General features: G+C 45.1%; 1 protein-coding gene across 1 annotated transcript in view; it reads left to right on the top strand.

The window, feature by feature from the left end:
- MORC1 (MORC family CW-type zinc finger 1) overlaps window positions 1-13,381 on the top strand; it is a 40,170-nt gene extending 26,789 nt beyond the window's left edge. Inside the window, exons 19-27 of the mRNA XM_029578041.1 lie at window positions 1,006-1,083; window positions 1,528-1,743; window positions 3,368-3,466; window positions 4,027-4,102; window positions 4,689-4,791; window positions 7,685-7,798; window positions 8,385-8,475; window positions 9,908-10,102; window positions 12,215-13,381. Of these exons, the coding sequence (XP_029433901.1) occupies window positions 1,006-1,083; window positions 1,528-1,743; window positions 3,368-3,466; window positions 4,027-4,102; window positions 4,689-4,791; window positions 7,685-7,798; window positions 8,385-8,475; window positions 9,908-10,102; window positions 12,215-12,331 (1,089 nt within the window). The 3' untranslated portion in view covers window positions 12,332-13,381. The remainder of the gene's footprint in view (window positions 1-1,005; window positions 1,084-1,527; window positions 1,744-3,367; window positions 3,467-4,026; window positions 4,103-4,688; window positions 4,792-7,684; window positions 7,799-8,384; window positions 8,476-9,907; window positions 10,103-12,214) is intronic.
- The last annotated feature ends 1,785 nt before the right edge of the window (window positions 13,382-15,166 follow it).

Below are 15,166 nucleotides of genomic sequence, written 5' to 3'. Positions count from 1 at the left end.
ATGATTTAAAGTTGAATAAAAAATTAAGTTGGGGGAAAAAACCCACGAAAGCCGAAGGACAGCAAGGGAGAAACTCAAAATCGTAAATGAAACTGGACAGGGAAAGGAGATAGGAGTGCAAAGAAACCCCTACGCTTTCTGATCACCCCTGAGTTTCTCGATTTTTTTTTCCCCCTCCTGTCCTTCGCATGCACTTTTACTTTGCCCGATCGCCTTCCCAGTGGTGTTACACGGACATTGCAGATCCCATCGCCCCAAACGCTGTAGACTGTAAGTTAAATTTTCTGTCTGTGTCGTCTGAGCCCTGCCCTCCTACCAATCAGCTATTGCAGGCATAGCACCAGGAAAAAAGGTGTAGTTATTTCCAGCGTTAAATCCCGCGATGGCGTGCATTACCTTGTCGCATGCAACGTTAAGCACCCTTCATTTTCATAAACTCCTCCCACTTGACTACATGTTCAGATTTTGCATTCGCATCTTGCGATGCGTTATTGCATGTGTTATGGTGTTATCACGGGCGATAGGGCCCTAACGCCCGCGATAATGTCCTTAACATGATTTCATAAATGACCCTGTAAATTAGCTGGCTAATTAGCACTGCCCCGATCCACCCACTGGTTATCTGGCTAACTACTTAGCCGGATTAGTGACATAGCTGGCTACGTGGCAGCCACTGACCGTAGCCAAATATTAAATGGCTGCCACGTAACTAGATAAGTTGCCTCTTTTCCATCTAAGTAGCGCTGAATATCAGGGTCCTGTATTACTTGGGGATGGATCATCAGCTGAGTATCTCATGCTGGCTTATCTTCCCCTCGATCCCCCCCAAATTTTTGCAATTTGAAATGACATGGACTGGTGTCTTCTCATTAAGATAACATCCACATGTAAGGATGGGAGCGACCCATTTCAGTGATAAAAGCTGTGACATAGAGCATAGAATAAAGTGGAACCCAAAGTTATCTTCTCCTGGTATGAAATAAACCTGGACTTACTGTTTCCTAGAAAGTACACATGGTCCAGCCGCACACAGTTATCCAGCACCCAGCTGAGAGCAGCAAAGTCATCACACCGAACATCAGTGTGAGTATTTGAAAGCCATTCCTGTTGCTTTTCAGAGACCGGATGCAGAACCGGATTTAGGTTAGTTGAATTTCACCCATTATGCCTGACAGACTGGAGGGTTTAGAAATCTGAGCAGAATGAAGAAGCATTTCAGTTGGGGTTGAAAATGCCTTCAGCCTGATGAAACTGAGGTCATTTTTGGAAGGGTCACATTGAAAGCGCTGGAAAATGAATGCCTAGGCATGAGTTTCACCTCCTTTAAAGGTCATTTTGAACTTGCTGGTGTGATTAATGGATCTGGGTGAACATTGGAAGCCCAACTAATGAGGGTTCACATTAGTTTTGTTTTCTGCTGGCAAAGTGAAGACAAAAGCTTCCTGACTAATGACGCAGGCCAAGAAATCAAAAGAAGAGCAGCATATGGAGAATTATGTGGTTGATAATCGTTTTCTTCATTGGCAGAGAAAAACGTTTCGGAGAAATCTGCATCTCAGAAGACGTTTACGAAGAGCAGTGGCTGCCCGATCCGCCTCTTCGGACTTCGATCCCAGAGAACAGCCAGCTCATGCCACGCAGGTTCCTCTACAACACAAGATTTCAGCCGGGATGCCTCGCAAGAAGGGTGCAAAGCCCCAGCTTTCCTCGTCAGAAGCCCTGGAGCTCAGTCGGGTGTTCCAGGTCTGTGTGTTGCACGGTAATTCCTTCACCCCAGCAGTCACCGTACTAAAGTCAGAGCCGAGGGCTCACACAAGGAAACACCGCAAAGCAAATTTATTGGGACCTGTCTATTGAGATGTTTAGGCAAAGTGCGATTGCATTGTGACTTACTGGTTACAGCAGCTGAGTTTACTAGCAATGCTTCTCCCTGATTCACACCATCTTTGACCCAATCCAGGTTTTATAGCTACCAGTAGGGATGTGCATTCATTTGCGATGAAATAGGAAATATCGTCTCTATTTCCTGTTTCGTCGCGTTTCAGGAGGGCGACAAAACAATAAGCAAACCCACAAAAGTCCGTGGTGGTCCAGCAGGGTCCCGGGAGCGATCTCCCCCTCTAAGGCCGTTGGCTGCCACTAATCAAAATGGCGTCGATAGCCCTTTGCCCTTACTGTGTGACAGAGGCTATCGGTGCCATTGGTCGGCCCCTGTCACATGGTAGGAGCAATGGTTGGCCCGCGCCATTTTTGAACTTTAGAAGTTTTCTGGCAGGCAATAAAATCATTGGAAACGTCGATTCTCAACCTTACAAAAGTGTTTGTGGAAATAAATATAAAAGTTTCAGCTAATGAGAATGCTATCTCTCATTGCGGGACTAAGTTAAATGTTCTAGAATCAAAGTTTACAGAATTTGGAGAAATACAATCTAATATGGTTCGGTCAGATTTAATAACTGAAAAAAGGTTGGAAAATATTGAAAAAAATTTGAGGGGTTGTAATCTCTGGGTGGTGAATTTTCCTTGTATTAAATCTTTGCCTGTTAACGAGTTGTTTAAAAGTTATCTGTCGCAGGTTTTAAAATTGCCTGAACCCACCATGCCGGTGATAACAAAAATCTATTACTTACCTAAGTCTGAGGGTTTGATATTGAATAATATTTCAGAAGAAGCCTCATTAAATCTGACTCAGATATTGGAACAGTCGCATGAGATGGTCGTTAATAAACGTGGAACTTTATTGGTTACATTCGCATTTCTTTCTCATCGAAATACCATCTTAAGATTCTTCTTTCGTAATCGTGAATCATTATTCTATGGACAGAAACTGTGGATCTATCCCAATGTGACGAGGCAAACACAACTCTGGAGAAACAAATTCCTGTTAATGCGAGATGAGGCTTTATCCAAAGGGACTAATTTTATATTGCAGTATCCATGCAAATGTTAAATCAAGTTGGAAGATGTTAAATATCTTTTTTTTGAACTGTGGCAACTAAGGATCTTTCTAGACTCGCACACCTAGTAGCTCTGAATGTTTAGGCAACGTAATATTGGGGAATACGTTTACTCACGTTCATATTTCTTATTATGTATTTCACGGTTTATTGCTCTTTCTAAGGCTGTCCCTCCTCGCTACCTGTTTGTGTATGAGGCATATAATGTATTCTTCTTTTGAGAATTTCTTGTAACAAGATTTATTAATGCTCATTTTCTTGATGGATATCTTTTAAGATGTTTATTATTGATATATTATTGTAAAAGCAATAAAAAAGAAATTAAAAAAAGAAAAAAAGAAATCTACTGGTTACAGAACTGTCATGTTCATAGTTTGCTGATACTTATTGAGAGTCTTTCATTATTCTAGGGATTGCCTCCGAAAATAAGCAAGCAAGCAGATGACAAAGGGCCACCAGAGATTATCTGTCTAGATGAAACAGAAAATGAAGACTCGGAAATTATTTGTGTAAGGCTTTTGTCTAAATTATCCTGGGGATGAAATACTTGAGACATAACTGCCATGCAGGAAGAAAGCTCACACCACAAGGACTTGTTCCTCCTTCCAGCCTGGAAACATTTAGAGCAGAGGCAAGGCTGCAAAGGACAGTGTCATGGCGCAGGAAGCCCTGTTGGCTATGCATTGGCAGTCTCAAATGTGGAAGCCGAAAAATAACATCAGGGATGTTCGTGCCTTATCTGCCATCGCATTCTGTGCAAAGTGGCACATTGTTGCAGTTTAGTGTTTGCTCCGAGGCAAACCAGTGGAAGGCCAGCGGACAAAGGGCCCTGTCCAAACAGAACAGTCCCAGCTGATAAAGTTCCAGATATGGGGACGAGGGAACAACCAAAGGGGAGAAAGAATTTAGGAGAATGATTGTCCCCACAATCCTGATATCCCAAGAGATGATTTGTACCCTTTCACTGTTTTGCCGGCCTCTGTTTTATCTGGGTCCTGCTCTTCTGGAGTTTTGGTCTCAAGGAATTTAGGAGAGAAAATTGTGAACAAAACTTTCCATCTGACTTTAGGTGATAGTGGATGAAGGTTGCACCGAAGAGTCATTGGTCTACGGAGAGAGTAATGAACGTGCAGTGAATTACAAAGGTAAATTGGGGAGCAGGGGAGACCTCGACAAGAGTAAGAGGGTGTGTGCAAAGAGCTAATTTTATCGGAGGAGCAGCTCTGACCTAGTTCTCTCAGCAACATCAGTGCAAGGTGTCCACCTTTATGCTAACTTCCTCTGCTCAGTGTCCCTCCAGTGGCTCAGAGGGCAAAGCCAGGTGCCTCCCGTCGCTGTGCCAGCTGCCCATTATTCTCATCTCCACCTCTTTGTTGCTACCCTCTTGCCAAGGTGTTATTTCAGGTACCCAGGAGCACATCGTCCAGGATCCTGGCTTTCCTCCATGGATGCAGAGATGAAGTAAAGCGAACATTATCCGGATACGTTCCTTTGGATGGCACTGCTCACGTGTACAGAGGCTAAAAAGTGGCTACTTTTAAATGGGGTGGGGGCTTTTTTTGTGGCAATACCAGTGACTTTTCTTCATTATGTTTACATTTTGTCAAGCATGGCCCCTCTTCTTTCCTGGCTTGGATTGTGATAATATTCTGTCTCTTTTAGTCAGTAATAATCAGGATAAAAGTTGGGGTTTTTTCTTTGTTTTGTGTGTGTATGTGTGTGCGCGCATAGCTTTAAATCCACTGAAGATGGAGGCAGACGGACGCATCTCTGTTGGGAGGATGGGAACAGTTAAAGCAGAGGAGACCACGTCCCCATTCGAGATCTTGGAAAGGTAAGGGAGGGCGCCGAGTAGCTTGTAAGGTTTTTCAGTATATGGAAGGCAGTTTTCAAAAGGCATTTGCCCGGGTAGAACGGCCTGATTGAAGATTGCCCTCCCCCCTCCCGATATGGCTAAAAGTACATTTGGGTTCCATAGCGTGTGTGCCTTTAGTCACAGGGGGGAAAAAAAAGAGGCAATTCCGGTCAATAACGCAAACACATTCAGTTTCCAAATGAACATAAGAACATAAGAAAATGCCATACTGGGTCAGACCAAGGGTCCATCAAGCCCAGCATCCTGTTTCCAACAGTGGCCAATCCAGGCCATGAGAACCTGGCAAGTACCCAAAAACTAAGTCTATTCCATGTAACCATTGCTAATGGCAGTGGCTATTCTCTAAGTGAACTTAATAGCAGATAATGGACTTCTCCTCCAAGAACTTATCCAATCCTTTTTTAAACACAGCTATACTAACTGCACGAACCACATTCTCTGGCAACAAATTCCAGAGTTTAATTGTGCGTTGAGTAAAAAAGAACTTTCTCCGATTAGTTTTAAATGTGCCCCATGCTAACTTCATGGAGTGTCCCCTAGTCCTTCTACTATCCGAAAGAGTAAATAACCGATTCACATCTACCCGTTCTAGACCTCTCATGATTTTAAACACCTCTATCATATCCCCCCTCAGTCGTCTCTTCTCCAAGCTGAAAAGTCCTAACCTCTTTAGTCTTTCCTCATAGGGGAGTTGTTCCATTCCCCTTATCATTTTGGTAGCCCTTCTCTGTACCTTCTCCATCGCAATTATATCTTTTTTGAGATGCGGCGACCAGAATTGTACACAGTATTCAAGGTGCGGTCTCACCATGGAGCGATACAGAGGCATTATGACATTTTCCGTTTTATTCATCATTCCTTTTCTAATAATTCCCAACATTCTGTTTGCTTTTTTGACTGCCGCAGCACACTGAACCGACGATTTCAATGTGTTATCCACTATGACACCTAGATCTCTTTCTTGGGTTGTAGCACCTAATATGGAACCCAACATCGTGTAATTATAGCATGGGTTATTTTTCCCTATATGCATCACCTTGCACTTATCCACATTAAATTTCATCTGCCATTTGGATGCCCAATTTTCCAGTCTCACAAGGTCTTCCTGCAATTTATCACAATCTGCTTGTGATTTAACTACTCTGCACAATTTGTGTCATCTGCAAATTTGATTATCTCACTCGTCGTATTTCTTTCCAGATCATTTATAAATATATTGAACAGTAAGGGTCCCAATACAGATCCCTGAGGCACTCCACTGTCCACTCCCTTCCACTGAGAAAATTGCCCATTTAATCCTACTCTCTGTTTCCTGTCTTTTAGCCAGTTTGCAATCCACGAAAGGACATCGCCACCTATCCCATGACTTTTTACTTTTCCTAGAAGCCTCTCATGAGGAACTTTGTCAAACGCCTTCTGAAAATCCAAGTATACTATATCTACCTACCGGTTCACCTTTATCCACATGTTTATTAACTCCTTCAAAAAAGTGAAGCAGATTTGTGAGGCAAGACTTGCCCTGGGTAAAGCCATGCTGACTTTGTTCCATTAAACCATGTCTTTCTATATGTTCTGTGATTTTGATGTTTAGAACACTTTCCACTATTTTTCCTGGCACTGAAGTCAGGCTAACCGGTCTGTAGTTTCCCGGATCGCCCCTGGAGCCCTTTTTAAATATTGGGGTTACATTTGCTATCCTCCAGTCTTCAGGTACAATGGATGATTTTAATGATAAGTTACAAATTTTTACTAATAGGTCTGAAATTTCATTTTTTAGTTCCTTCAGAACTCTGGGGTGTATACCATCCGGTCCAGGTGATTTACTACTCTTCAGTTTGTCAATCAGGCCTACCACATCTTCTAGGTTCACCGTGATTTGATTCAGTCCATCTGAATCATTACCCATGAAAACCTTCTCCATTACGGGTACCTCCCCAACATCCTCTTCAGTAAACACCGAAGCAAAGAAATCATTTAATCTTTCCGCGATGGCCTTATCTTCTCTAAGTGCCCCTTTAACCCCTCGATCATCTAACGGTCCAACTGACTCCCTCACAGGCTTTCTGCTTCGGATATATTTAAAAAAGTTTTTACTGTGAGTTTTTGCTTTCTGCTTCGGATATATTTAAAAAAGTTTTTACTGTGAGTTTTTGCCTCTACAGCCAACTTCTTTTCAAATTCTCTCTTAGCCTGTCTTATCAATGTCTTACATTTAACTTGCCAATGTTTATGCTTTATCCTATTTTCTTCTGTTGGATCCTTCTTCCAATTTTTGAATGAAGATCTTTTGGCTGAAAGTGCGCTATTCCCCCCCCCCCCCCCCCCACTCCCCTACGGTGCAGCAGGGGTGGAAAATGCGGGGTTGGAAAAACGGAATCGCAGTGCAAGGGCAACTGCTGGCCGGCCACGGTATTCTTGGTTACAGAAGGATCAGTGCGAGTGCTGGGCTTCAATATAGGAAGAATCAAGTCATGTGCCACCCATAAGTACTGAGTGCTGAGGGCCTAACAAAAAAAGTACATGTGGAAGAGCTATCCCCTCCGACTCCATCCCTACGAACACCACCTGTATCAGCAGGTAAAAGCATTGCACAGGTCCCTTTACCTGAAGCTTTCAAAGACCCCCATTTCCCTGGGCAAAGGGCTGTTCTACCCACAGAAATGCCGTTGGGAAGTGCCCTCATGGTGAACGTTGCACGTTGTGTCTAAGGTCATGAATTTCTTGCGGGGTACATGGAGAACTCCTGCTCTTCCATGCTGCCAACCGAGCGCCTTCCAGAAGCACTGAATTCTGCGTTCAGACGTAGCCAACCACATCTTGAGGCTGAAGTTTTGGTTTTCTGTCCTTGTAGCTTTACAACTTCTGGTGGAAAATGTGAAGGAACGGCTGAGGTTTCTGTGCCGAGGAGCCCCGATTCCCTTCCGCTTGACGTGAAAATGGCTGAAAAAGTGCTGGCACGCATCAAGTAAACTGTTCTTACAATGGGAAGCTCGTTTGTTGCTGGGGCGTCTTCAGACCAAAGGGTTGTGGGCAGGGCAAGCCCTGGGGAAAGCAACCCCCATTGAGCAGTATTTACTGCTCAATTGTTGTGGCCTTTACCGGAGATGTATTGATTTATGCAGCATTTTTAAAGTGTTGCATGTGATATAGCATTATCAGATGACTCCAGGTTGCCTTGGACAGGTTGAGCCAGTCCTGGCTTTGCCCCTTTTCGTGCAGGGAGATTTTGTTTTCATTTTCTTAAGAAAAAAATGTTACCACATCTCTACTGCACTTGCCTGTGGGAGAGGGTATGAATTACTTGTGAAACTGCTAACCCTACACTCAGTCTATCATGGAAATACAGTACCGGGAGGGGAGGAGGCCAGGAAATTGCCTTCAGTGGAGATTTGTATCTGGGATGGGGATTTCTGTCTGGCGGCAGGCGATGGATGGACTAGGTCCCTTCCCCCAAGGACTCTGCCAGCTCCTTTTCATGTGGTGAGATGGGGGAAACAGGCTGAAAGTAAACACCGAGTCCAATTCCTATGACCTTTGCTGTCATTTTTTAGAGAAATCGTGCTGCATTTCTTGCCCGACTACAAACTGCCGAAAGATCTGCTTCAGCGCATGGAGGAGGGAGCCCTCACAACACTGTCACCAGTAAGTTTGCTATTCAAGCTAGGTGTGTTCAGCCTGATATGTTCTTTGCTTAAAACAAAAAGAACTTTTTATTCTTACTGGAAACATTATCTACGTTGTAGCTCTCTCGGGAAACATTGTGGGCCGGATTTTAAAAGGGTTACGCGTATAAGGTACGCGCGTAACCCTTTTAAAACGCCCCTGTGCGCGCCGAGCCTATCTTGCATAGGCTTCCGGCGTGCGCAAAGCCCCGGGACGCGCGTAAGTCCTGGGGCTTTCTTGGGGTGGGCATGTCGGGGGCATGACGCGGTCGGCGCGTCATCAGGGGGCGTGTCGGGGGCGTGACGCAGTTGGCGCGTCATCTGGGGGCGGTGCCATGGGCGTGGTTTCGGCCCGGGGGTGTGGCCGCGGTCTCCGGACCAGCCCCCGGACCGGAACATGGCGCGCGGCAGCCAGCAGGTGCACGCAAAGTTATGCCTGTCTCGAGCAGGCGTAACTTGTGCAACAGAGGTGGAGGGGGTTTAGATAGGGCCGGGGGGGTGGGTTAGGTAAGGGAAGGGAAGGTGGGGGGAGGTGGAAGGAAAGTTCCCTCCGAGGCCGCTCCGATTTCGGAGCGGCCTTGGAGGGAACGGGCAGCGCGTGCAGGGCTCAGCGTGCGCAAGTTACACAAATGTGCACCCCCTTGCGCACGCCGACCCCGGATTTTATAAGGTACGCGCAGCTACGTGCGTACCTTATAAAATCCGGTGTGCGCTGTTTTAAAATGTACCCCTGTAATTCTTCAGATGAGATTGTGTTGGTCTGTGTGAGGGAGGAACCGAAACAGATATGGATGGATGGGGACTAGAAAGGTGTTCAGGATATCCTGCTGGATTTACTTAAGGTGCATTGATGCAGGCATCGTGAGCTTTTATTTCCCATTAAGGTGGTCATCATTCCTGGGGGAAGAATGGAAACATTTATTTCAGTCCTTTCCTGTAACCTAATTCCTTCAGGGTAGAATATTTAAAGGGACACTGCCCATTTAGGGAGCAATATAAAAATTAGCAAACGCCTGCTTGCAGGGTGCAGCTCGCTAACTTTTGTTAGATTTTCCCTGCAATCTTTGGCTAACAAAAGGCTGTAAAAGGCACAGAGCCGGCACAAAGCAGCACAGGGCTGACCACAGATAGCAAGAGCTTCGATGGGATAAAAGTCCAGCCTGGTATTGATCTTTAAAAGCAATCAGAAGATTATCTGGAAGACCCTAAGGAACAGGCCGACAGTTCTGTGCAGCAGCCCGGGTAACCTGGATTCGTTTTTTCCTTTAACCAAACATTGCGAACGAGCGCTTTGTTCCATCGCCCCCGCAGCGTCGGAAGAGCTCAGAAAATACTTGGAAAACACGAAACCGCTCCAAAGCTTTAGTGAAGGATCCCCCACCCCACGATAACTTCCATGGCTTTCTCCTTAGGTGATGGCGGCGTATTACAAGCAGTACGAGAGAACGCTGCTTGATAAACTTCAGAGGGCAACGCAGCTTTCCTCCGAGGCTTCAGAATTGTACCAGCTCAAGCAAAGCTGGTGCGAGACAAGGATCAGAGCGACGGAGCTCAGATTGGAAATGCTCCGGAAGAAAGCCGCAGAATTACTAAAGCGACTGCATTTGGTGAGTTTAACAGTTCTTTCCCAGCGAGGGGGGGGAGGATAAGGAACCGGCGCCACACCAGACGGGGGAGTATCGACCTTGGTTTGTCATCGTTGGAGGAGTGGAGGGAGAGGTACGGTGTTGTCCAGGGGTGGGGGGGGGTTCAGTAAAACTTACAAGCGATAGCAGGTCAGTGCTGGCACTCAACCAGGAAGGCCTCGAGAATAAAGATGACAAAGCAGGAAATTATTGCAAATGGATTTATGAAAGGTATTGTGGTAAAAGCCATGATTTTTCATGATGTGTTCCGTGAATTTGGTACAGATCGGAGGAGGGATCTTGAATGCGGGAGCTTGAGAATCGTTCCAGAACATTCTGCTTCTCACTCGAAGAGCCTGTGACCACGAAAATATATCCAAACTCCATGCTACAGGCATCCTTGCAGATCGAAAATGTAGTGGGGAAGGGCAGTGTTGGAGGGCAAAATGAGAAGCAATTTTCAAAGGCCTGACTGCCAGTTGCCGCCCCCAGAGCGGCCAAAAGCACCCGCTGGTTGCTTTAGCACACGCAGATTTGGATGCATTAAAAAGAGGCATTCCCGCGGACGTGCTCAGGGTGGGGGAGAGCAACCAGCACGCGCACATTCGATTTTCAGAGGCGCGAGCGCTTTTTAGCCCTCCCCTCAGGCACCCAGGCAAATAGCCGGCGCAGAGTCCTCGGACGCTACTGGCGCACGCACGTCGCACTTGCCAATCTTCAAAGTGAAATGGTCACAGGTAGTTCGCAGCCGTGGAGGCTGGATGAAAATTGCTATCTTGCAGGGGCTAACTTTCCAAGTTACTTCCGCACATAAACCCGGATTTTGTGCATGTAAAATAGCCCGGGGGTCTCTGAGCCTGCGAACGAGTCGACTTCCGCGGCGTCCCTTTTACATTATCTGCTCCACCACACACACTTCCCCCCTACTACCAAAACAAGTGCACATAGTTTTTGATTTTTAAACATCTGTGTGGGACATCTACATCTCCTCCCCCGCTCCACACACACCCTTGTAAGTCGAGGCCTGTGAAGAGCGGGCGTGACGTTCCAATGAAGTAACACGCATGTACAAATCACCCTCTGAGGGAGTCATTTTATAGCATCGCGCAAGGGAGGAGAAAGAAATCGGCAAAGGCACAGGTCATTTCCAGGACGGGCAGGCAGGCCTGCATAAGTCCGCTTTGAAAATATTCCTGCCAGATGCACCTGCACAAGCTGTGCCTGCTAAATCGTCCACACAGATTTTTCATAAACATTTACATGTGCTTTTTAAAATGTAAAAGTTATGCTTCTGAGTGAAAAAAAAAACCCTCCCCAGTTCCAGCCGCACCTCCTCCCCCCCCCCCCCCCCCCCCCAGAAATGCCTTCACTCACTCCTGGTAAATTTATGTGCGCACATGACAGAGGCGGGTACGTTTGTCCACATATGGGGGGGGAGGGGGGGGGGCCCAAATCTACAAACAGCCATTTCTGCACGTCCAATATTGTTTTATCCGCAGGCTCTCCTTTGAACATTACCCGTGATGGCGAGAGCCAAAATTGCAACTGCGCTAAGCTAAGGAACATCATGCCAAAACGGCTCACACGGTGAGGCCCGGTTTTTCGTGCCTAGACCCTTTTGAAAATGACCTCCTTACTGAATACGCATCCGAATGCAGCTTAACTCAGACCAAGCTTAGGTTTAGCCCGAGCTGAGAATGTTTAAAATTAGAGCAATGGAGCTCAGGCCCTCCAGACAGGTCTAGTTCTTTGGCATCAATGAATGCACAGAATAATTGCTTGCATAGTGTTCTGCTGAGAACCAGGTTAATTATGGAGACACTGAAAACCAGATCTGTTTGGAGATCTGAAGGACGAGATTTGAGAACCTCCGGTTTGGGGATAGGGGAGGGGAGGGGTCTCACTTTAAATTGTAAACTCTGCCCTATGCATGACTCCCAGTGCCACAGACCCCGTTTTCCTTTGCCTAGAAAATCCATGAAACAGTTTTGGGACTGGCGGACTCGTGCATCTTGCCCTGGTTGTGTGTGTGTGTGTGTTTTGTATGGTGCAGGTCTCCATCAGATTCATTCTGTAATTAATTTTATTCTTCAGACAGTTCCAGACGAACTGGACAAAATTAACGAGTGCATTGAAGACTCGCTTAGCCAGCTCAACTCAACAGATACCAGACGTGGGGAAGCTTTGCTGTGCACTGATGTCTGTTTATAAAACCATTTTGATTCCTTGGAAAAATCTGTTTCCTGTGGAGGTGATGGTGGTGGGGGGGTGTTATCACTTGTATATTTTGTTATGTGAAAACCCAGAAGATGTTTGATTTGTAATTTCTGGCAGACAGCACCAGTTTTAGAATATTTTTTTTCCTTTTAAGTCATTTTAAATAACTGTATTTTTTAAAAGTTAGCAGTTGTTTTTGTAGCTCATTCTGTAGGTATTTAATAGGTTAATGTGTAGCTATTAAACAATGTGCTTTTTATTTTGACTAATACAAAGCTTCTAATACATAGTAAGTTACATGTTTTGCGAGATGATGTCCCTTATACCATAAGAGACATCACAAACACCACTTTTTATAAATCATCTGCCTATTTCACATTTGAAAAGGATTTTATATATACATACATATTTAAATAAAAGAAATGTAGTAAGCATTCTTCCCTACCAGAAGGTGGGGGATATTTCGGTACACTCTCTCCTGTCTGCAGAGACCAGGAAAGCTGTGCATCTGTCTGGCTCTTAACATTGTTTGGGGTGATCTAAGTGGTTAGCCAGCCCCAGGTGCTCTGCAGTAAAGCTGAAAGCTGATTGGCTGTGTGGAGAAAGCCCTGGGCTCGGGTTTTCAGAGCATTTTTCTGTTGCAGACGCAGAGCATGGGACTCTGTGCCTGCACAGGAAGACAAAGTTGGTTAGCAAAACCTCAGAATGTAGCTTTGCTCAGCACAAGCCCAGAGGATTTCTCTGGGCCCACAAACATTTCTAACCTCCTTTATGATTGCACCCTCATTTTAGTTTTTTTTTTTCATTTTGACATTAGACTGCTGATTTTTACCAGGGACATTCTTGTTTAATATTTCTGAAGATCTCATCGCTTATTTTGATAAAGGCTCATGGACAAGCCCTGCACAGATGTGTCTTCTTGTGTAGCATACACATGTAAAATATATATCTATGTCTATGTACAGATGAGACTGTGTTCAGATCTTGATACACAGAACATGTAGATATGTTTTTCAACATTTAAAACACCTCTCTGCTGCTTCAAGTTATGTACAAATAAAACCTTTCTGGGTTACCTCTTTGTGGTTGCTTTATGATGTCAATCTCATGTTTGCTTTCTTTGCCACTTGAAAATCACATGCTGTGCACATGCAGTTCCTGCAGAGGGTAAGTGGCATTTGAAACCTGGGATGTGTTCATTCTGTACCTGATTTCTCAGTATGGTGGGGATGTTTTGGTTTTGTACGATCTGCTGCTTGCTGGATGACCACTGCTAATGAGAAGGAACAAATCCTGTGTTTCTTAGCATTCAGTCAGATGAATCCATAAATTATCAGGTAAGTAGTAACTTCTTGCTTTGTTTTCTAGTTCCACCAAGTTGAGCCTGGTTCTTGAATTCCTGCTCCTTAAACTTGATGTCCTGAAAGAGCATCTCGTGTCTAAAATTTCCTTACAGTATGCTGTCCTCTCTATACAGTGGAGAAAAGAGAATGTGATTGTGCAAATTCCCCGCAGGGAGGTGCATTACAGCACTTTGCAATGACTCGTGTCTTCTCCTTTGGTATAAGGCTCATCATGGTATGTGTGTCCTCTCTTTGATTGTCAGCAGATGGAGCAAGATTCCATATATGGTTTTAGTCGTGGGGGAGGGGAAGGAACGATACTCAATCCATGCAAGACATCCTTATCATTTCACAGTCCCCGTCTGCTAAGATTACGTCCTTAAAGTGTTTCTGTAGTAAAGGCCCCACAGGCAGCGTTGGGTTTCAACATGGCTCCACTTTCCATGCAACAAGCCTCCTGGGGCAGAAACGGACTAGCTCAGGGGACTTGGCATAGGGCTACAAAGCCTTTTGCCTCTAGGCCCATGTCAAGTCCAGCTTCAGTAGCCATAGTAGAAGCATTCACATCACAGCTGCTGTGTCCCTTGTCTTTCTGGGAGCGTGGAAAATTACCAGAGAGAACGAGGCATCGGGATCAAGAATTAAAACATCCTTTGCTTGCCCACGGTTTACTGGAGAAGTCCTTTTAGGGGTGGCTGGGACTCGGGTCAGATCTGTTTATAATATATTTTCTAAAATGGTTCCCAAGCAATGGCTTTTTCAAAGGTTTATAATTACTACGTAAACAGATATCTTTTTAGCCTATTTTCTAAATGAAGGGATCCCCATGTTGTGTGTGTACCCCCCATCCCCCATGTGCCAGGGGTCCGAGGGGATCCTGACCTGGGTCCGTTTTTTTTTTTCACATCCGTGGATGTGTGAGGAACCTGACAGAAAGTGGGCTCCTTTAGTTCTGCTTGGATCTTTTCGTTTATTCAGAGCGTCACAAAAAAAACCAAAACAAAAAAAACCACCTCATTCAGCAAGGAGCCAAGGAGAAGACACTCTCCGCTCCCCTCCTGCCCCTGTGATGCTTTGTTCATTAGGATAATATAGAGAAATATTATCTTGGGAAGGGAGCAGGACAAAGCTCCACAATAATATAAAACGCACACAATTAGTAGAACCAAATCAATAAACAACTGACCCAGCAGCTGCTACAACACTAAACAGATTTTCCGCACTCAAGAAAGACAGTATCTCAACAAAAGTATTAAAAGAGAAATGAAGTGTAAAATCCTGAGAAACTGCAGAGCTGCACACTCCCCTCCAGAAATAATTACCACATCTTACGGAGCTAATATTTTAAAATAGAACTGGGGAATGGTTCAGCTACTGTCTTGGCTAGCGAACTGCAAAAATGATGCAAAACATTTTAAGTATTTCTGACAGATTAAAAGGGAAGGGACCTATGAACTGACTGAAGCCATGTGATAACAGAGAAGAC

The sequence above is a fragment of the Rhinatrema bivittatum genome, chromosome 15, assembly GCF_901001135.1.
Source record: "Rhinatrema bivittatum chromosome 15, aRhiBiv1.1, whole genome shotgun sequence".
Classification (NCBI taxonomy): Eukaryota; Metazoa; Chordata; class Amphibia; order Gymnophiona; family Rhinatrematidae; genus Rhinatrema; species Rhinatrema bivittatum.
This window is presented reverse-complemented; position numbering and strand designations above follow the sequence as displayed.